Raw genomic sequence first — 22,755 nt, forward strand, 5'->3', positions numbered from 1 at the left:
TTAATTGATAATCTTCATGATTATTAAAAAATAATTATTTTATTTAAAAAAACTTTCATCATGTTATTTGTAGCTGCATCTGTAGGGACCAACACGATGGAATATTGGATCTTTCTGATGGCTTACTGTGTTCTCGCATTCTTCCTTATTTCCTGCTGGCAGTACTACAGCAGCCGTTTGGAAAAACAAAACAAATTGTCATATCCACACCCAATACCAAGTAAGTGTAAATTTTTCTTTTATTGATAACTAGTATTGGCTACCAGCCGTTGCCTAGGATTGGGGATTAGAGAATAATGTATAAAATATCACAACACTTGATTTCTAACTGGCAATATTGCAAGTTAATTGAAAAAAGAGTTAATATTTTACTGTCATAATTGCAAGTTACTTAAAAATAAATAAAACCATACATGATTGCAGAAAAAAATCTAGTAAAATATTCTGCCAATTGTTTGCATTTAATTTCAATGATAAATTATAATTGTCATCACTGTAAGTATTGTGTAAAAAATAAAATAACAATATAACATGTTGGAAGTCATATTTTGAAACGGAAATTCACGTATGAGTTAAGTATTACTTAAAAAAAGAAATGAGCATGTCTTTATCTGAAAAAAAAAGCAAAACATTCTGTAGTTATAAAACAATAAATGGATTTAACAAATGTTAGATAATTTCTTTATTTATTTAAATCTTAGAAATACCGATAAAACCAATTATTTAAATGTTTTAACCATTTTTAATATTCTTTGCTGAGATATTTTATTTAAATTTTTTTTTTTTTTTTTTTTATGAAACAAAGAAAATCTCTCCCCTCCAAAAATTATTTTCGTTTCTTTATGTTTGGATATATTTTAGTTATTTTATTCCTTCTAGTGACGCCAGATAGAATTGAAGGAAAATTTCAAAATTTAACTCTTAGCAAAATTTATTCAAATGTGCTGTTAATGTTGATTTTCTATATCATACAAACATAGATTTTATACATAAATAAACAATAACGAATTATATTCCAGTAAACATGTCTTTATTCATTTTTTAAAAGGATCCAGATTTTAGCAAATCATTTTTATTATCACTTAAACCCTGTATTTTGGTTGTCTATTTTAGATTCGCTGAGTGCAGCTTAGCAGAAAGAAAGTTTAAAAACATCAGACAATTAAAAAAAATAAAAATAATCACATTATTAAAAACTTTATATATGTTAGTTTAATTAGTAACACAATATTCTATTTCCTCTATAGGCGATATATTTTTTATTGCTTATTTAAAATAGTTGAACAGTTGAGCTTGTAAGTCTGGCAATTATATTTTTTCCCTTTAAACATTATAATATACTAGCAGGGAGACCCGACGTTGCCTGGGATCAAATAATGATTAATGCATGTTTTACACTCCCATATTTTCATTATCATTGAAATCTGTGAAATTGCCCATTTTTTAATGAAATCGATTTATTGTTTGCTCTAGTTGAGGACCCATCGCAATGCACCAGACGGAAGCTTCACATGATTCTCTTCAATAATAATTCACAATACATTGTAGTCTTCATTGCACTGTAGGGAACCTACTGTTGATTTTATAAAATTATTTTTTATATATAATGGCTTGAATTAAAGTTTAAAATGCAAAAGTCAAGTATCATGCTTCAATTGTGCCCTAAGCAAAAATATTAATTTTAAACGCGCCCCTGTCATATCAAAGAACCTACTGTTGATTTTACATGCCTGGCCTTACTGCTTGTGCAGTGATAATGGTTTGAATTTTAGTTTAAAATGAAAAGTCAAGTATCATAGTGCAACTGTGCTTTAAACAGAAACATTCATTTTGAATACATCCCTGTCATATAAAAAAACCTACTCTTAATTATATATGTTGCACCTTTTGGCTTGTGTGGTAATAAAACTTCTCAAATGCACTTGTGATGCTCGGTTGTATAAGGTGTTAACTTTGGTCAAAATCGCCTGTTTCTTCTTTCATCAGATTATTTTGATTATCGAAACTTATCGAAAACGTTCCAACACAAAACCTATCTAAGAACACTGCCAGGCACATAAAGTGTGAAATTTCATAAAAATCGACCCAGCCGTTTTCGAGTCCACTGAACTCAGACACACACGTGAAGTTTGTTAAATATAATAGTAGATATATGACAAAATTAAATGATGAAAAATAAAAATTCACATTATTTATTGAAATATCAAATGTTCAAACACAAAGAATATAGTAAAAGTTTTTCCTTATTACATCGAGTTTAAAAAATTATATTTTCCCTGGCTAAAACCCAAATATAAAGTTTCACATGAGTTCGAATACCCTATATATTCAGTTTCATGTCTGTAGACCAAAAACTGACAAAGGAGTTTCTTAGGCAAGATTTTTTAAATGAATACATAAATATATATAGAAATAGGTTTGTGTTTACTATAACCTTTTTATGCAAATATTATGCAAGTATAAATCATCTAGAATACCTGCATGAATATAATTACGCATAATAGTAAACTAAAGATGATCATCCCATAAGAAAACAAAAAAGACTAATAGGGAATTAATTAAAATGAATATTTAAAAGCCAATGTAAATTAGCTAGGTCTTTTGCAGATGAATCCAATTTCACGACCCATATATAACAAAGTTGTATTTTCTTTTTAAATAAATAATAAAAAAAGTTTTTTTTTATGATTATCAATATACACACCAAAAAAGAAAAATTATAGGCATATAGATTCAATACAGGATACATAATCTGCATAAATTAAAATATCATGTTTAAGCAAATTGTATGACCGAGCAATGCCAGGCGTCCAGCTAGTATATATATATATATATATATATATATATATATATATATATATATATATATATATATATATATATATATGGGAGAGAAAAAAAAAGAAAAATTAGTAGGCAATGGGAAATAATCATAACCCCTATGTATTCATCCTCACACTTATGTACCTTGTCATTGTATTATCACTTTAAATTTATTACTATTAGTTATTTTTTAATTTCTATAAATTTTCAAGTTATAAAGTAAAATATTGTCTTTGCTGTTTATGGATATCAGATGTGAACACAGGCATGATCTTCGTAAAGAGAAAGCCTGTGGGATTGAAATTGACGTTATTTAATTTTCTTAGTTAAAAAAACTACTTGATCAATTTACATGATTTTTAGAATATGATATCTTTGTTCCGTGAGGAGTGTGTACATCATAAAGATTTTTTCTGCATTTTTTTTTTTAATAAGTGTAATTCTATATAAGCACCATTTTTTACAGCACTATGCTATAATAACTTACCAAATAACATACATAGAATTGTATTTACCCAATGCATTTGTATGATACTGTTGTATGCAGTTAGATAACGACAGAGGCGATAAATAAGCAACTGATTCAACAAGGTAAATGTATAGCAATCACATGTTCTGATTTTCTTGATGTAATTGGAGTGAGTTTAGCACTGAGTAATTAGCCCATGAACCAATAAAATCCCTTGGAATATGACTATAGTTTGTTTCTTGGATTAGTTTTTCAAAGAGCACGTACGCAAGTGCTTTTCCTGCTTTAATACAGCTGAAAGAATTTATTAGCTGCAAATTTACATGTCCAATCGATACAATGGCATTGTTTAAAAAGAGGAAGAAGACTTATTTCCAACATGGCTTTCCTGAAGAGTTCTTATAATCAAACGAAATAACTTATAATTGACTAATCCAAGGGAGACAACTCATTACATATTTATACCTGATTTTTAATTTCCATTTTATTTTAACTAATCTAAGTTATAATTCAATTTTCTTTTTATATAAGTCCACTGGACCAACCATGAATTATTAGATTAATATTTATATATTACTAGCCGAATCTGTACACAGATGTTGCTAGTGAAAGATTGAGAATGCAAGAAACTCACACTCTCATCTCTGAGCCCCATCTTTTTAAATATTTATAAGCATTATAATTTTCTTTGATTATTAGATTTATAAATAATAATGAGCATTTAAACGTTCTTATTATTTTATAGCAATTTTATTATAGTATTTTAAAAAATCTGGGGAGTAGGTATTGTATATAATAACATTGGAAAGAAACTATTATTTTATAAGAATAAAAATATTTGTAAATTAAGTAAATTTTATAGGTAATATTTTTAAGATCAGCATTTAATTAGAACAGTAAGCAAATGGTTTGTGTAAAAATTAATTCTCGATTTCAATAATTGAAATATAAATTAAATTTTAATTAAAATAAATAGGAACTAAATGTACAAATAAAAATGAATACTGACATGTTTGTATTATTTTACAACTAAGAATCGAAACCTTGAATCAATATAACTGAACTACTCTCTCACATGATAACTGTGCCAGACCCAGTTTTTATGGTAACTGACTGGTAAGAACTGGTATTTGCTTGCTTGGAGCAAGTGACTAATTCTACTATGATGAATATACATCCTTTCACTGTTCTCAGTATGAAATAAAATGCTTGCGCACAAGAATTGAAAGTTAATTAACTCTTGCATACCATTTTTAAGTATAAGTTTAAAACAAAGAACTGTAGGGGACGTTTTGTTATATACATATTCTAAAAGCGCTATGAGATAGGAAATTATGAATGCTTGCATTTGATTTGTAATTTGAAAACATAACTTTAGAAAATCTTTTTATTAGTCATGTAATTGCTGATCCTATTAGTGATTAATATGAAGTGACCAAACATATGGGGTAACGATTCTGATTAGATTTCTACCAAATTTCTTTCACAATATTTTGCATTAAATGGATAAGGAATTATTAGTGAGAAAGTTAGCCAATTCTTCTTCTGTGCCAAAATTAGTAATCAAAAAGAAAATGGCTGAGCAGATAAAATGTAAAAATCAGTGAATTAGAACAAAATTAAATAAAAAAAATAATATTTAAGGGATGACGGTGGTTTAATGCAGACTAATAATCAAACTAAAGCACTTATGAAGCAGATTTCAGCATGCAGCTTCTGTTGAGGAAAATTTCACTTTACTTCACCATTATTAGAGTTTTTGATTATTCCTAGAGGAGAAACCCCCCCCCTCCTCTGGTTTCTTTCCATCTTATTTTCTCTCTGGTGAAAACACAGTTGGCTCTTGAGGTTGCCTATCCCCAGATTTTTTGCCTTCATTTTGGTCTTTCCCATTGTCTTGAGGTTCATTCTGTCACTCCAAATGTTCACCTGTCTCAAAAGGTGAACTGTCCATGTATGTTTAGTCATTCATATGGTGGTGATGTCATTTATTTCAGTTTGCTGTCTGATTCAGGTGTTTCTTTTTCATTGTGTCCTCCTTAGTTTTTCTATTGCTACATCCATATTCATATACTTTATATATTAGAGTAAATATATAATTTCTTAACTTTGACATTGATAATAATCTCTTTAACAGAAAGTATTTACTTGAAAATGGATGATTTTATTGTTAGTATGTAGGATGTGTTTTGTCTAGAATTTATGTGAGAAAACCTGTTCATATGGAAGACAAAGTTGTGACTTCTCTTTCATTAATATGGATATATGAGGTACCTTAAATAAGTTTCTAGACTTTTTTTTTGTACATGCATTTAAAATTATGAGACGACTGACCAATTTTTATGATTTCAGGTTCAAATGAACAGCTACAGCAGGAATTGAAATATACCCTACCCTGATTGTCACAGCTGATGAATTTCAAAAATGCAATCTAGAGGCGAGGACACTTTAGAAGAATGATATGCGATAAAATTCTGTTTTAAACTTGGAAAAAATGCTACAGAAACGTATGGAATGCTTCCGGCTACTTTTGGACAATCTTGCATGAATTGAGCATCAGTTTTTTAGTGGCATAAGAGTCAAGGGAAGTGGGGAGTTTGTGAGGGACAATGAGAGGTGTGGGAGGAGTAAAAAAAGTCAGAACACCAGAATTGATTGGCCAAGAAAATAATTTCATGAATAAGGACTGTTGAGTAAGTACGCAGTTTGATGTCAGTGAGGGAACTGTACCCACAATTTTGTTCACGAGAAACTGAAGATGCGAAAGATTTGTGCAAAGTTTGTCCCAAGGGTGCTCAGAAGATCAGAAAGAAAAACGTTGTCATGGGCATTAAGACAGTTCCTCACCCTCCAGACTTTACTCCCTGTGAACTTTTGGTTATTCTCGAAGCTCAAGGAAAACCTTAGAGGCTGTCATTAGGAGACAATTAGGAGATGAAAGAGGCTGTGACAAGGATCATTAACATGCTTACACAAGAGGACTTCCATGGGGCCTTTCAGAAATTATTGAAACAGTACAACAAGTGCATTGCAGCCGGATGAGATTACTTTGAATGGAACTAAAGTTTCATGTGTGTACTATTAATAAAAGTGTCCATATGAAAAACGTCTGGCAACTTATTTTAAACACCTCATATCTTTTATTTAACTGGAATTTGAACTTGTTTATATTTTCCTTGGAAAATAGCTTGATGGAAATCAGTAGGTTTCCAGTGCACATGTCAGTGATATGGTAATTGCCTGTGTCAATGCACTGACCATATTAAAATTTTATATAATGCAAAATATCGTGTGTACATCTAAACAAGTAAAAAAAAAAAAATAAAGCTTATTTTGTGATGACATTCGTTTTCAAGTAAATTTCTTTACTGATGATCATTCATTTTTTATTCTCTTCCCCTCTCTATCTCTTCTTCCCCCCTCTCTCTCTCTCTCATCTTTCACTACTTCTCTTACCATTCACACTTTACTGAAGTTCTTATTTACAATGCCTACCCTGGGACAGAGTTAGATACCAGGGTCGTTTTTTTTTTGTGACATGATCCAATGTGCACTAACAAAGAACTAAACAAAATAAGAAAGATCAATTAGTTGACCCATGAAGATAATCAGGCCATCTAGAATAAGGAATTTCTTTCATCCTATCTCTTGTTTGATGGATGATGTCATCCACTGTGTACGGTTAGAACATAGATATCATCCGCTGTGCAGAGTTATCCCATCTTTGTTTTAATGGATGACGCAAAACAATGACGTCATTTAGTGTTCGGATTAATAAACAAAATGTATATTTTTGTATAAAAGCAAATTCCAGCGACTTTTTAGTAAGGAGATTCATTTTTTACAGTGTTTTGCCATTTATCTAGACAATTAAGGTGTTCAAGGATATCTTGGATTTTCTAAAAAAATGTTTCTGGAATTTGTTTTCTATTTATAAATGTTCTTGAATTGAACTCTGAAAGCTTGACTGAAAAAAAGTAACATGTACATATTTTGGATATTTTTAAAATATATTGTCTTGTTTTTATTTTAAAATTTATTGAAACAATAAAAAATGTCTTTATTCTGAAAGAAAAAAAAAATGCCATTTGGCATTGATTAGCTGTCCACATATGAGACTAGACATTTTTTCCATTGACAATCATTTGTCTTCTGCCTGTCTCAAGAGGCTGACAGTGTCAATCTAAGGAGACACTAGTTTCAATGAGACATGCTATCATGCGATTGGTTATTACTATTTAACAAGTTTTTGCTGATCGTTGTTTGGTTGATCATGGTAAAGAATGGGCAAACCAGCTGGGCATGGAATATCTTCAGAGTATGAAATGGTGGCTGGTCGCTGCATAGGAATGTTTCCACCTGTGTACCCTTCACCACCTGTATTGCAATATAATAAATAAAAGACATTTACAAACATTACACTATCATTTTAATGAGATGCGTTATGCAAATCGTTAGATATTTATATTCTGTTTGCAACAACGCATTTGAATTAATTAGCAAGGGAATTCTACAATTACTCTGGCTGTAATAGTGAGATAGAAGCTTGAATCTTATCTGTATGATAATTGACCTGGATAAGAAAATGTGTAAATATTTAATTAATTAAGCAGGATCAAGTGTTGATTTGTTACTCCAATTATAGTGACAGATTGGACATTTAGTATCTATATCACTTAAATTCATTTTCAAATTAATTTAAACTCAAAATAAGATTTTTTTTCTGTTAAAAATTCAAAACAATTATATAAAATTAATATTACAATATTATCTTTATGTAAGAACCTGTTGAGTTAATAGAAAGCTCAATATACTGGATAGAGCAATTAAACAAGAAAAAAAAATTGATGAAAATAAAAAATGACTAAATTACAATATTTGTTAATCTATCAAAAATTCAAAAATTCAAGCAAGGAATTATCATGAATAAAAATATTTAATCCGTAGATTTTCAAAGTTAGACTCTTTTTATCAGAGGATGAACATTAGTATAAATGTTCCACTGATTAGCATAAATTTGAAAATATATAAAAAAAATCATTTTTTTGAATTAAAAGATATTTTCAATGAAAAAAAAATGGATTATATTAAAATCCAAGAGGTCAGTTAAATAATCCATCAAGTAATACTCCTTAAGGTCTAAACAGAAGAAACTGTAATCCAAGATGTGAGTTGATTAGAGTAAAGTTAAAAAAAAAAATAATCAAGTTGTAATCTATAAGATCTAAAATGAATCATTTGCAATTCACCTTTGGATTCTAGATTTTTCCTAACGGAGTACAACTTAATTGATTATTTCAAGCGGTTAATGGTAGCCGAATGGATACGGTCTCCGCTAATCGAGCCAGAGATGTCTCGTGATGCGGGGTTCGAATCGTTCGACTGGTAGTAATCGTGACACCCTGCACTGAAGATTCCCAAAAGGATGAAACACTAGTGTCTGTAGGTATTTAATTATTATAGTAGAAAAATAATTATATATATATTAGTGATGGGACGATTCTGATACAATTACAAATTCTATTTTAAATTCCCAATTCCGATGCAATTACTGATTTTGATTCTTTTTGATATCTCAATATTTGGCTATAGGGTTTTTTTTGGGGAGGGGGGGTTAAAATTATTTTTCAAATTGTCATAAAAAGCCCTGTAATATGTACATGTATATATTTTTGCAAACATAAAAATACATTTGGGGTGGGGTGATCAATAAATTTTAATTTTATTGGTCCTCTGACAAAGGAGGGATTGAACCTAGTAATTCACTTCTGTTCGTTTACTCACACTTTTCTCAATAAGCACTCGTTGAATTTTTTTGAAATTTTGCACAAACATTTGTCATGGTGAAAGTAAATTTTTGCCTGAACAGATTTTCTGGGATAACTCTGGTTGCACCTCTAGGAGGCATTATAAGGATTAAATTGCCCTCTAATCGTTCATCCATTCATTTGTTTACACTTTTCTCAATCATGCCTGGGATTTTTTCAAATTTTGCACAAACAAAAAATTACAAAATATCTGATATTTCCCCAAAACCTCTGACCTTGATGGAGGGGAGACAAAAACTTGCTGCTATGATTTCAAATGATCTGAAATAACAGCAAGGGGATATTTGATTCCAAATATTTCTAATATGTTATATCTCCTCTCTTTAGTTTTCATACATAAAGTAAATTTCACAATGTATAAGGATTATTTGATACTGGAGATATTCATAAACATACCCTATTTCCAAAAGAGGGGAGATATAATGTACAAGAAATATTTGGAATCCAGTCTTCCCTTGCTGTTATTTCAGATCATTTGAAACCATAGCAACAAGTTTTAGTCTCCCCTCCATCAAGGACAGAAGTTTTGGGAAAATATGTATAAATGTCAATATTATTCACTACTCCAAAAAAATGTTAGAGAATTTATATGAAAAATAGAAAACAATAGAAATATCCCCTTTAAGGGAACTCTTAAAATTTCAAATATGCATATGTGATTATAATAAAACTAGCTGGTAGCCCGGTCATACAATGCGCTTAAACATGATATTCTAATTTATGCAGATTGTGGTATGTCTTATTATAGAATCAATCCTTTATTGATTATTATATATTACGAGGACTCCGGTGGACTAATTCGCAAAAAATTTTTTTAAATAATAATGATCATGTCGGTTATACAATTCCATTCGTGTTTGTTTACAATATCATATCAGCTGATATTTGAGCTTGATGATGAATGCTCTGGAAAAGTCACTTCTGATTAATGTTTAGTTTTAAAATATGCAAGTGAAGAAATGATTTGCAGCAATTTTAAATGGTACCTCTTTTATTGTAAATTGAATTCATTAATAAGAAAAAATTAAAATAAAATGGTGAGGTACAGGGGGATCATTTGATTTGTAGTTGAATGCTCTACAAATAACCTATATCTCCTATATATCTATATTATTATAATAAATCTGTTTTTTAAGAATAAATGATTTGTGGAAATTTTATTATCTCCCTTGGCCAGTGTAACCTAAAATATTCCCCTGTAAAAATTCTTCTTTTTTATCTATAAGAAAGAAAAGCTATTTTTAAGATTTGACTTTTTTTATTTCTGATACTTATCGGATGAATTTCTGTACAAAACATATCTAAAAACACTGCCAGACATATAAATTAGCTTTGTGTGAAATTTGCAAAAGATAGATTCAGCCGTTTCAGAATTTATGAAGAAGGAACTCGCACACATACACACACACACACACACACACACACACACACACACAGGGTAACTTTTATATAATACTAGCCTGGGTGCCCGGTGTTGCTTGGGTGTTTGTAGGTGTGGTTTGAACAAAAAAAAAGTGGTAGTATGCAGGCAGACTCAAACCCGTGATGCAAAGGTGGAAAAGAAAAGGGAGGTGTGTGTAAGGGTGTTATTTGAGAAAAAAAAAAAAAAAGAAAAAAAAATAGGAGTAGTAAGTAGGCTCAAACCTGTACCACAAAGGAGGAAAAGAAAGTGAAAAAATAAGCGTGAGACATGTTTGCTGTTGCACCCATCGCCAAACTCGAAATTGGCAGAGGCGTTTGGTAGAGTTCTCAAAGGTCAAATCGTTGAACTTTGACCCATTAACAGCCAAATTTCTGGCCGAAAACGGATTACAAAGATTTTCCCAAATCTCAATACCCTGTTAAAGGTAGATAATCGAAAACAGGCGATGACTTTTTAAAATATCGCCGAAAAAAGCGATCCCTCCCTGTAGAAAAGTGCCCAGTTAAGGGTGAAGAAATTAATGTTTTGGACCAATTTTTCGATATTTGTTGTCCGAAGGGTCGAGTTTCAAAATGATACTGATCTTGTGAAAATTTGTCACCTCTGTTGAAAGTTTGAGACATACATTTAAACAGACAAGTAAGATTTATATTATAGATGAGGTAATGTAAACCATATGAATAAGACACTAATTTATATTATTTAGTTGGAATTCATTATTGAGATGAGTATTATTTATTAATTTATTTATTGCGGACTATTATCTTCATCTTTCTTAGATGTTGTTTTGGCCAACTATTCCTCTGGCCTTCATCAGGTGGTAACTGCGGCGGGATAGGAACTCCAAATTATTTAAACTCATTCCCTTTTCCTTGCCCCCATTTGTGAATTATTCCATGGATTTCTGCCTTTTGGATTACTTTGGACCATTTTCCAATGACGCGATTCCCTTGGATTTTACTTGTGGAAATGTAAACTTAACCAACTTTTTTGGATTTTGATTTTAGGATTTTACCGTTATTGGATATTTTACCCTTCACCAGACTATCCATTCATGTGAAATCACCTTTTTCTTCACCATATTCCCTCTCCTTCACTATTTGTTACCAAATAAGATCTATGACTTACTTGTAGTTTCATCAAATACTTTTGAAAGCAAAATCCGATCCCGCATTTTGCTAAATCCTCCCTCTGATGAGAAGGAAATTCTTCAAAACTCTGCAGATTAAGGACTATCCACTTATTTTGTGCTTCCTTTTTAAAATTAAATATGTTTTTAACTCTTTTTCAAAGTGTTTTTTTAACATGTTTTATTAACTACTTGTTCTCTTATATATATTATATATACTAGCATTTCAGCCCGGCGTTGCCTGGGTGTTTGGAGGTGTCTGTTGAGCCCCCCCCCCAAACAAAAAAAAGAAAACGGTCAATTCTTTAACTTTGACCCCTATCCCTATTATGACCCGTTAACATTTATTGTTTTGAGCTCAAATCAAGTTATTAAGTTAGATCCATGTCCAAGGAACCTATATCTAAAATTTCAAGTGTTTAGACCCAAAATTGGCAGAGGAGTTTGGTAGAGTTCTCAAAGGTCAAATCGTTGAACTTTGACCCTTTAACAGCCAAATTTCTGGTCAAAAACGGATTATAAAGATTTTCCCAAATCTCAATACCCTGTATATCAAATTTCAAGTCTGTAGACTGAAAATTGACAGTTATTGCGTAGGAAAATATACACACACACATACACGTTCACTTATATATAAAATTATTTTTTTACTATATTATTAAATACCTACAGACACTAGTGTTTCATCTTTTCGTGAATCTTCAGTGCAGGGTGTCACGATTAACACCAGTCGACAGATTCGAACTTGGCAACACAAGCTATCTCTGGCTCGATTAGCAAAAGTACCCAATCGGCTATCATTAGTCGCGTGAAATAACGTTGAATTTAAACATTTTAATTTTAAATATTCTTTACATCAGAACAGTAATCTAATCATTATATGATGATCTATGCATAAGAGCTAAATTGACCTACTTAATTCAACTGAAAGTGTTCAACAATAAGAAACGAGTTTCTTAAAGGGGTTGTCATAATTATTTTCATACTATAATAATTAAATACCTAAAGACACTAGTGTTTCATCCTTTCGGGAATATATATTTAAAAAAAACAAAAAACATTTGATCTAAGCTAACCCACCTATTCAAACCCAAATAAACACTAACAACAAATACAAATAATTAATAAACAAATAATAATAAAGAATTAAATAGAAAAAAAATGTTCCATCTACAACCACTTGTAGTTTTATTAAAATAAATAAATTAACAATTCCCAAGTAATATCAATCTAGCACCCCCCTTCCCAACCATCTTCCTATTCCTGACAACCACACCCCTAACCTAAACAACCCAACAGCCGACTGGAGCACCCCCTCCCCTCCTCTCTCACATCCCCTTCTACTCCTCTCCTTCAAAAGCTAACCAGTACCAACCTGCTAGCGACTTGTGTGACCTAGATACACCAAGTCATCCCACTGAATATACTAGGATGTTAATAAATTAAACAAGTAAATGAATAGTACAGAGCAGCAAGAAAAAAAATAATAATAAAGACAACAAAATAGACAGAGAATATACAAAATTAAAAAAAGCTTGCGCTAAAGCAACAAGTTATAAACTAAAAAAAAAAAAATAAATAAATAAATAAAATATATATATATACAAAAATTTTTTATAAAAAAGGAACAAAAAATGTTAATTACCTAAAACAGGCCATACATAAACCCCCTCCTTACATTTGCTCCGAGGCTCTACACAGTCATCCAATTTCCCTCCATCATCTAGCATGCTTTGAATCGATCTGTCACATCTACCATTTGAAAAGGGAATTTTTTTCCGAAATTATTATGGATATTGTCGCAGACATAACAAGTAAGACGTTTGTATTTAATACAACTGAATAAATACATGTATATATAGACATATATATATATCTACTTATTGATTTGTAAATCGACACTTGTTCTTGTCTTCTTCCAACAACACCGACTATATCTTATTCCTCGCATTGTGATAGCCTTCTAAATCTTTACTACATATATATATATATAATCAATAGAGAATTGGCTCTGTAATATAAATATGAAATCTGAATTGTATTGTACAACCTGGCAAGGCCGGTGTCCCCCTCCCGATTGTTATTATATAAATACTACAAAATTTGTCTTTCTGTTCATCCGCAAATGCAGCTTTTGTGTTTTGATGGCACCGCAATGATTCACAGTGTTTACTTACTTGTTACTACAGTGATACCACCGGCTGCTCCTGGTTCTATTGTTGTTACATAGACAGTTCTATCACGGCAAATGGCGTAGACACAACGTCCGAATACTATTGCAACAAGGAGACCGATAATGAATCCCACAATTGAGCCTGCCACTCTGTAACCATAATAATAATCGGAAAAGGCAGAGTCACTGAAATTAAAAAAATAAATAAATAAATAAAAAAGTATCTTTATTACACGGTTTCAGTAATCTTAATCATAATTTGAGCTTTAACCTTCACCTTAATACTGGCCATTTTATATAATGGTAAGAGTGTTAACTACTAGGCAAGAAAATCAGGGTTCAATCAGCGGTCGAGTCATACCAAAGACTTAAAAAAAAAAAAATGGTAATTGATGCCCCTCAGCTAAACGCTCAGCATTATAAGGGGAGGATCAAGAGCAAATGGAGTAGCAGCTATGAAAAGAAAACCTTCAGGTCGCCCTCGACTACAGTCGGCCACTTAGTTTTGAGATAAGCTGGTGCTACTTGTATTTATTTTCTTTAGCTGTAAGCTGAATTTAGAAAAAGCAGAGTTCCCATTTAGTTGTCTTCCCTTGATGACAGAATTGGACACAAGGTTGGTTTTTAAAAGCCGTTCAACACATGCCAGTATGTAACGCAAATGTTAAATCAAATATGATGATGATGTTGTTATAACTATTAAAATGACGGCATTAAATTACCTAAAGCAAATAAATTGCGTAAGCTTTTTGGTGGTATGTTTATCTATAGAAGGTTAGACACTAAGTTGGATGGGGTTTTGAAAAGCTAGCACATTAGATGAAGGGATTTGACCTACAAAAAAATGTTTGAGCAGCCACGTTGACATTCTCCCATAGAGGTACCTCAGGCGATTAGCAATAAATTAACCTAGTCTCAGAGAGAAGATAAAACCTGGGAAGATGGAACTCCTTGGATTGAACAGAACCATGCTTCAGACAGTAACAAAGCCAGTGTCAGACTGATTGTCAGGGATGTGTCCCTGACGAGTACAAATACCTACTCAAGCTGTGCCCAGCTTTTGGTGGTTGTAACCGTGTACTTAGTAAATCTGCTTTTGGTGGTTGTAACCGTGTACTTAGTAAATCTGCTTACTCTTCAACACAACAAAAACTGTCTTCTAGGGGACCACAACAACCGATTTCGCAGTAGATCTTATCTTTGCCACCTTGGTCATCTATTATATTACACAGTTCGCACTGGACACCTGCAAATAAAAAAACAAATAGAATTTAAATGTATATGCATATGTATATATAAATCAATGTTATAGAAATCAACATGGTGTAATACTATCGACGTTGCCCCTCCTCCTCCCAAGTGCTAGGAAGGAAATAGGAACAGTATGATAAAAGACAAGAGGAAATGGGTTTATCAACAGAACAATGGAGAGGAAGTTATTCACTGGCATAGACAAGGGAAGTTGAATGGGATTGTTAGTTGGAGTGTGGCGACCAAAAGGTCAGACATAGATTATATTTTGAATTAGTGTGTTTTAGAAATGACCGAATTTTACAACAGTAAAAACGATTTTCAGACGGTCTTGGTTTGTGATGGTTGAAGGCTAGTTGGCGACAGTTGCAAATTTGACACAGTGAAAAGTAGATTGTGGCTTGGATCAAGTCAAGAGAGCTTTGGAAGATTGAGATAAGCTGACATCAACTGACGAACTTGACCTCATCAGAAAAACTAAGATGTGGACGTTAGCATTTAGAGGATAGTTTCTCATAATGATGGCACACACAAATTGGAACAAATATTTACAAAAAGTGTCAGTCTGTGGGGTTTTTTTTTGTATGTTTTGAGTTATTTTATTCTTCAAACTTATGAACCAGTGTACCCCTCAGAAGTCACCAATGTGTGGAACATGATGACATGACCAAAAGATGAAAGATAAGGCATTCACAGTACACAACATTGCGGTTATCGGTGGAGGATTATGTGGTTTTTCACCATGGTAACAGTAAGAATATTCAAGGAATCTAAAGTCACCATTCAAATTTTCCTTCTATTCCATCTAGCATCACTAGGGGCAAATACCAGTTAGATCCATAAAATAACTGAAATATATTAGAATGTAAAAAAACACTAAATTAATTTTTATGAATTTGTGTGTGTGTGTGTGTGTGTGTGTGTGTGTGTGTGTGTGTGTGTGTGTGTGTGTGTGTGTGTGATACCATCATCATAGCTAAAAATCTTGATTGTTGTCAAATTGTATCAGCTTCAGTAACAATCTTTGCCTAACACTGAGTTATTGACTCTCGGACTCTATTGAACTGAACTCATCTCTATTTTCTTAATATATCAATATTTTTGATATATTAGATGTCCTTTCTTTTTCCTAGTCACTCTCAGCTAGTTATTTGAACTGATTACATCCGTCCTTCTTCTCAATTCATAACTATCTGACCACCGAGAAACTGGCCACCAATTGTCAGGGCACCATCCTACTTAGGAAATCCAATAAATTTACCGACCTCCCTATCACTGTATCCACTTATCTCACTTTATCATTATTTCTTGGCAATCAATTGAATTTTTATTATTTTACAAAAACCACACACACAATACTTGATCAAATGATTTTATTTATTAATATAGTAAATATATACAAGTGTTTTCTTTTTATTTGCTATATTTTTCAATCTATCTTTATTTTTAATCTTTCTTATCATGTATAAAATAAAGTCAGTTGGATTTTCTAAGTTAGATCTAAATAGTAATATATTTAATGCATCGATATCTGATTCTCACTAGCCAGTCAATTGTCGATCTCTGTTTTTTACTATTGTGAATTGAAATTTGAATCCTTCAGTAACATACAGATTGAGACATACACTGCTAACTGCCATTGGATAATCACTTATGTTCATTAGCAAATCAAATCACTGCAAGATTTCACATGGTTACCTAAAATTTTAGTCTCTAGGTAGTCATAAACAGATTTATTCGTTCTCCTAAATAGATTTATTTCTGTTGATGGCTGTTTACTTCACACTTGATTATCTTCATTTGATTTAATTTTTTCTGCTTCAAAACTAATAAAATAAATTTTGAACAATACAGAGTAATTGGGTGAAGCATAGTAGAAATATGAATAAGAATGTTAATAAAGACAGCAATTCAAATGCAATGTAGAAAATGATGGAACCTCTCTTTCCGATAACACATTTGACAGAATGAAATTTGCTACTGTTCAAGCAGCATAAATTTTCTATGATTCGAGCGAATAAGAGAAGATACTGATATTGTCGTCTTGTATATAATTGTGTTTAGCGGCTGTTTTCACTTGTGAAGTATTTTATTTTGGCTTCTAGCTAATGTTGCATCATCAGGAAAGAATACTCGTACATATTGATAACATGAGTGACAATTACTGTTGCCATTTTGAGCATATACACAATTGAACAAATCATCGTCTGATTCAGACTAATCTGCCTAATCCAAAATGTATCCTTTTATTATTTCTCATTAAATAAATGTTTGTTTGTTTTTACATAAACAGATGAAAGCAGAATAATAGGAACCCATGAGTCAGCACACATTTGTAGTAAATCCCAAACAAACAGTAAAAACATTGATAGCACGTTTGATATTTGATTTAATTTATTCATTGAGTTAATCCAACCTAAATTTGACCCAAATGTCAACCAGATTTTAAATGAGTGTAAACCAAATCCCTGCTCTTTAAAACTTTCAAATATGCCTTCAACCTATGAGTGAATTCAACTTAGGTCAGGAATAAATGTTATTCAATAATAACCTATACATATACCAGGGCTGCAGAGTCTGAAGGAATTTCAATGATTATCAGTGTGGCTAGATGTAGCAAGATTTGATTCTTGGATGCCAATGGTTGGCATCTGATGGTATACCAACTCAACCATTGATCCCACAAGTGGAAGAAATTATATTGTATTTAAATGAAATTATTCATTTGTTTACATTTTTTATGATACTAATAATTGAAAAAACTTGCTTCTTTTTAATATTTTTAATTAAAAAAATATTTTACAATAAAATGATGTGAACTGGTGCGTTTTGTTTTTAATCTTGTCAAATCATACAATACTTATTTTACTAGTTGGTAACTACCTTCATGTAGTCTCATCTATGAATACCAAATTATACAAGAGAAATAAATTTCAACAAAATTACATCAAACAAATATCACAACTTGTTAATTGATACTTGTTACCTTTATGTGACAATATTTTAAAGAAATAACAACAAAAGTATTTTTAATTTTCATGCAATCATCGTAAGGAAAATAAGTGAAGCATGCATGGTCTCCCGTGAGTGCACAGTGAATGGGGTAAAAAGTTCAGCCCTTCCCCCCATTCAGCCCTAAAAGTCCCCAAGGCCTTAACATATTTAAATTTGACTTCAGCACCATGCAAAACTGCTAAATAAACATACACAGAAAATTTTGGACGAATATGGTAAAATAGTCCCAAAAATTGGAGTGTTTTTATTAGCTCTAAAAGAGCCTCTGGGGCACACCTAAGAGTTATAGACAAACAAAATTATACAAAAATCAGTTACAACTTTTCAGAAAGTTTTATAAAAATCCAAGGCACCAATCTTTTTTAATAAGCATCAATTTTAGCCATTTTAACCCGCAAAGGCATCCCTAAGGGGGGCAACCGGAGTTTTCCCGGAAGATTCGTTCTGTTACTTTTTTACTCATATCATGTTTAATGTTTGTGCAAAATTTAAAAAAATTTCAAGGTTAGTTATCGAAAAAAGTGCGAACAGATGAACGGGCAAGAATGAATTTACAGGCCCACCCTCCTTTTGTTGGGGGCCAAAAAGGATTTGATAAGTCTGCATAATAATATGCGTATTCATGTTTGCATGATATAACCATTCACCCCAGTAAAAAAAATGAGAATAATTATTGTATATAAAGGAAATTAAATTCTTAGTTTTAGATAAATAGCAGTATATTCGTTTTATTTTTCAGAGAATATTTAGCCAACAATGAAAATAATTTTTACATATAAAAAGACATTTTTTCTTAATATTAAAATTTAAAACATTTATTTCAAGAGAATATAATTAACAATAATTTATATAGATGAAAGACGGGAAACATGGAATTTCCATGCGGTGTCACTAGGTGTTCTTGTATGAGTGTTGATCTCATATATATATATGATGAGAATGGAAATAGTATTTTGACAAAATAGCGAAATAAAAAGGAACAAACCGAGTTATGTGTTCATTAATGTTTTGTCTTTATTTCAAGATTCATCCAGAGGAAGTCTCGAAATAAAGACGAAACGTTGATGAACACATAACTCGGTGTGTTCCTCTCTCTCTTTCACACATATATATATGATAAAATGATTTATGGAAAAATCATTTTAAGCAACAAAAACTCAACATTAACAACCAATCAGTGTACAATCATTTCCAAGATGACACAAATATTTTTTATTTGACTAAAGTCCCAACAATATATGGATTAAGCATCAAATAGCAACCTTAAATATATAATCAACACCAAAGAGAGGATATCAAAATATTCTATAACAAATCAAGGTTATATGCTATAATGATATACCGTGTTAATATGCATGGGCATAAACCGAACATAACGGATCTATCCTGCTATCCTCATAGGTAGCAGTAGTTCCTGTGGTGTCCGATGAAAGTTTGGTAGCATCTCAGAAAATGGTGTGGTTGTGCAGATGACCATCTTGACAATGGACATCTTAGAAATGTTAGAAATGGACATCTAGCCATAAAATTTTCTTCAATCTCATATGTCATGTCAAACATGGCAGAACTTCCAACTCTCGGGAAGTAAAACCGAGTAAGAAGATAATAAACTATTTGTTACTAGGTAAGTAAAAACTTATAATGAATCAAATTTTGCTACATTCATGACATAAAATAAAAATACAAAACTTAAAAAATTCAATAAAACACACGGCACATGCATCTATTAAACAAAACAAAACTAAATACAAACATTTTTTGTGGCTTCCCCTTAAAGCTTCAGTGGACCCTGGTTAGGAATCTGTGGGTGTCAATAATTCATAGAAATAATCAATAATCTTTGTCAATAATTGACAGAAATTTAATCTATCTTTTATATACATCAAATCTAGAAACAAAAAAATCTTCTCCACTTCCAAGCATTTTAAAATGAAGATCTTACCTGAAGAGGCTACAAGGATTACGAACAAAAATGAGTATATTTCATGATTGAAGACGTTTAGAACAGACATTTTCTCGACTAGCATCCAGTTTATTTCATCGCAAACAACGAAATATGTTTTGATTTTTTTTTTCTTTGCTTTTTATCAACTGATGAAATTCTACCTTACCTCTTCCCTACCAACCTACATTGCCAATTATCTTGGGTTAAGACACAATGTACAAAGTATAAAAGGATGATAAAGCCCCATATCAGTAACTCCTTCTTAATAAATATATATAAAAACATCAATTGTATTTATTCATACATTTTATTTATTTATAAAATTCTCCTTTGTACTACAAAGTTTAGAAACAATTAGTTTAAGTTCATTTCATTAGCATACTTGAACTTGATTAATTAATATATGTAAGTGTGCGTGTGTGTGTGCGCGCTTGTTTACATTAATGCAAAAGTGAAATATAGTAGTTCAAAACAAAATAACAGGGAAAGTATTTGTGTACACCGAAAATCATCAAGTAGAATTTTAATGAAAAATAAAATTAAATTACTATTTAGAATAAAGAAACTCTGAACTACAAGACGACATATTGACTTCATATTAGAAGGAGAGAGGTAATATATGATGAGCTGGTGAATAATGGCATTGCTTCAACATATACTCAGAAATATGTGTAAGGAATTAATTTTATTTATTGCTACAATTTTATTCAATAATTTTCCATAAATACTTTTATCTGATATATAAGTATATCAAACAGTTTTTTTTCTGTTATTTTATTTTGAACTGCCATATTTCATAATAAAGGCATGTATATAATGCTCCCTATTTTGGGTTGAGCATATTGGGAATTGATATACAAACTGCAATTAGGATATTAAGCAATGCTCTTTGTGTAAACAAATTGAGCTAAGGCATTTGGATAATGTCAAAAACATTAATTCACTGCCCACACAGTAGTAGCCGAATAGTGCAATGGTTAGAAACTTCAGCTGTCGTTTGGGCAGTCGAGTTTCGATCCTGGCTTAAGGTAATTACTTGTCTAGCTGCATTGATGAGCTGTGATACAGCAAAACAGTACTGTATCATTCATTCATATATATATATATAACTACTTAATTTACTCACATAAAATTAATATACGAAAGTATAGATTTATGCGTAAACTTTAAGTATTTACTTCAAAAGTGCTCAATACGTAGGTAGAGCTAGTTAGTAAGTTATAAAATATATATGGCGATTAAGCTACACTGAATATTCTGCGTTTCATCCACTCTAGGACTCTTCAGGCTTATGCACGAATTCTGTGGTTGTTTATCGTTTTTGTATGCTCCTCTTCTATTGAGATTTTAGTTAGCCAATCAGCTTTCTAGTATCCACAGCGCCCTTCCTATCAGCCAATGAGCATGCATTTATCGGACAAAGGCCTATTTGGCCTCTGGTTGACCTGTTCCTTTGTGTTTGCTCTATTTAGTTTCTTGATCTGTTTTAAAACTAGGTTAGTGTTTTTTTTTTAATGTTAGTTTTTATATAAATATATATATGTGTACATACATATATGCACATATATATGCATATATATACATATACATATATGTGTGATCGTTTATGTATATTCATGTTTATTTAATTTATTTATTTGTTTATTTTCTATTGTTTTTGTTAGTTTTAAAACTATTTTGTATCGCTATCATAGAGCAAATTCTATCTTGTGAACACAGTTGTTTGCTATTTCTCTTCTACAGTTTAATAGATGTTGGGGTTCTTTAAAGTACAGGATAGCAAATTTTTCATGAAGGCATAATCTACATGGGTCGTCTAGGTCCCTACACATGGTAGCTTATCTTATGATTTTCCATTCAACTACCGGCAAATGTCCGCTTTCTTTGAGTTTCCAGTATTTATTCGCTAGTGTTGTTTTCATACGGTGTTTTTTATTGTTGAATGTACTTTTGTGGTCATAGTATCTTGAAGAGGAGCATATAAAAACGATAAACAACCACAGAATTCGCGCATAAGCCTGAAGAGTCCTAGAGTGGATGAAACGAGAAATATTCAGTGTAGCTTAATCACCATATATATTTTATAAATTACTATGTATATATATATATATATATATATATATATATATATATATATATTATGTATATATTATGTGTGTATGTATATATATATATATATATATTATGTATATATTATGTGTGTATGTATATATATATATATATATTATGTATATATTATGTGTGTATGTATATATATATATATATTATGTATATATTATGTGTGTATGTATATATATATATATTATGTATATATTATGTGTGTATGTATATATATATATATATTATGTATATATTATGTGTGTATGTATATATATATATATATATATTATGTATATATTATGTGTGTATGTATATATATATATATATTATGTATATATTATGTGTGTATGTATATATATATATATATTATGTGTGTATGTATATATATATATATATTATGTATATATTATGTGTGTATGTATATATATATATATATTATGTATATATTATGTGTGTATGTATATATATATATATATTATGTATATATTATGTGTGTATATATATATATATATTATGTATATATTATGTGTGTATATATATATATATATTATGTATATATTATGTGTGTATATATATATATATATTATATATTATGTGTG

At 30.8% G+C, this 22,755-nt stretch overlaps 2 protein-coding genes across 2 annotated transcripts in view; one reads left to right on the forward strand and one right to left on the reverse strand.

Annotated features, from left to right (window-relative positions):
* Positions 1 to 22,755, forward strand: part of LOC145286091 (uncharacterized) — a 168,068-nt gene that overhangs the window by 54,420 nt on the left and 90,893 nt on the right. The window contains exon 2 of the mRNA XM_080134769.1: positions 74 to 220. The gene's annotated coding sequence lies outside the window, so the exon portion shown is untranslated. The remainder of the gene's footprint in view (positions 1 to 73; positions 221 to 22,755) is intronic.
* On the reverse strand, positions 7,284 to 20,208 carry LOC145286093 (uncharacterized). Its single transcript, XM_080134772.1, has 4 exons — positions 20,054 to 20,208; positions 14,980 to 15,091; positions 13,850 to 14,031; positions 7,284 to 7,669 (listed from the first exon to the last, which is right to left on the reverse strand). The coding sequence occupies exons 1-4, from the start codon at positions 20,136 to 20,138 to the stop codon at positions 7,527 to 7,529; spliced, it is 522 nt and encodes a 173-aa protein (XP_079990898.1). The 5' UTR covers positions 20,139 to 20,208; the 3' UTR covers positions 7,284 to 7,526.

Source organism: Euprymna scolopes, chromosome 10 (genome assembly GCF_053919585.1).
Source record: "Euprymna scolopes isolate OS-2025 chromosome 10, ASM5391958v1, whole genome shotgun sequence".
NCBI classification, from domain to species: domain Eukaryota; kingdom Metazoa; phylum Mollusca; class Cephalopoda; order Sepiida; family Sepiolidae; genus Euprymna; species Euprymna scolopes.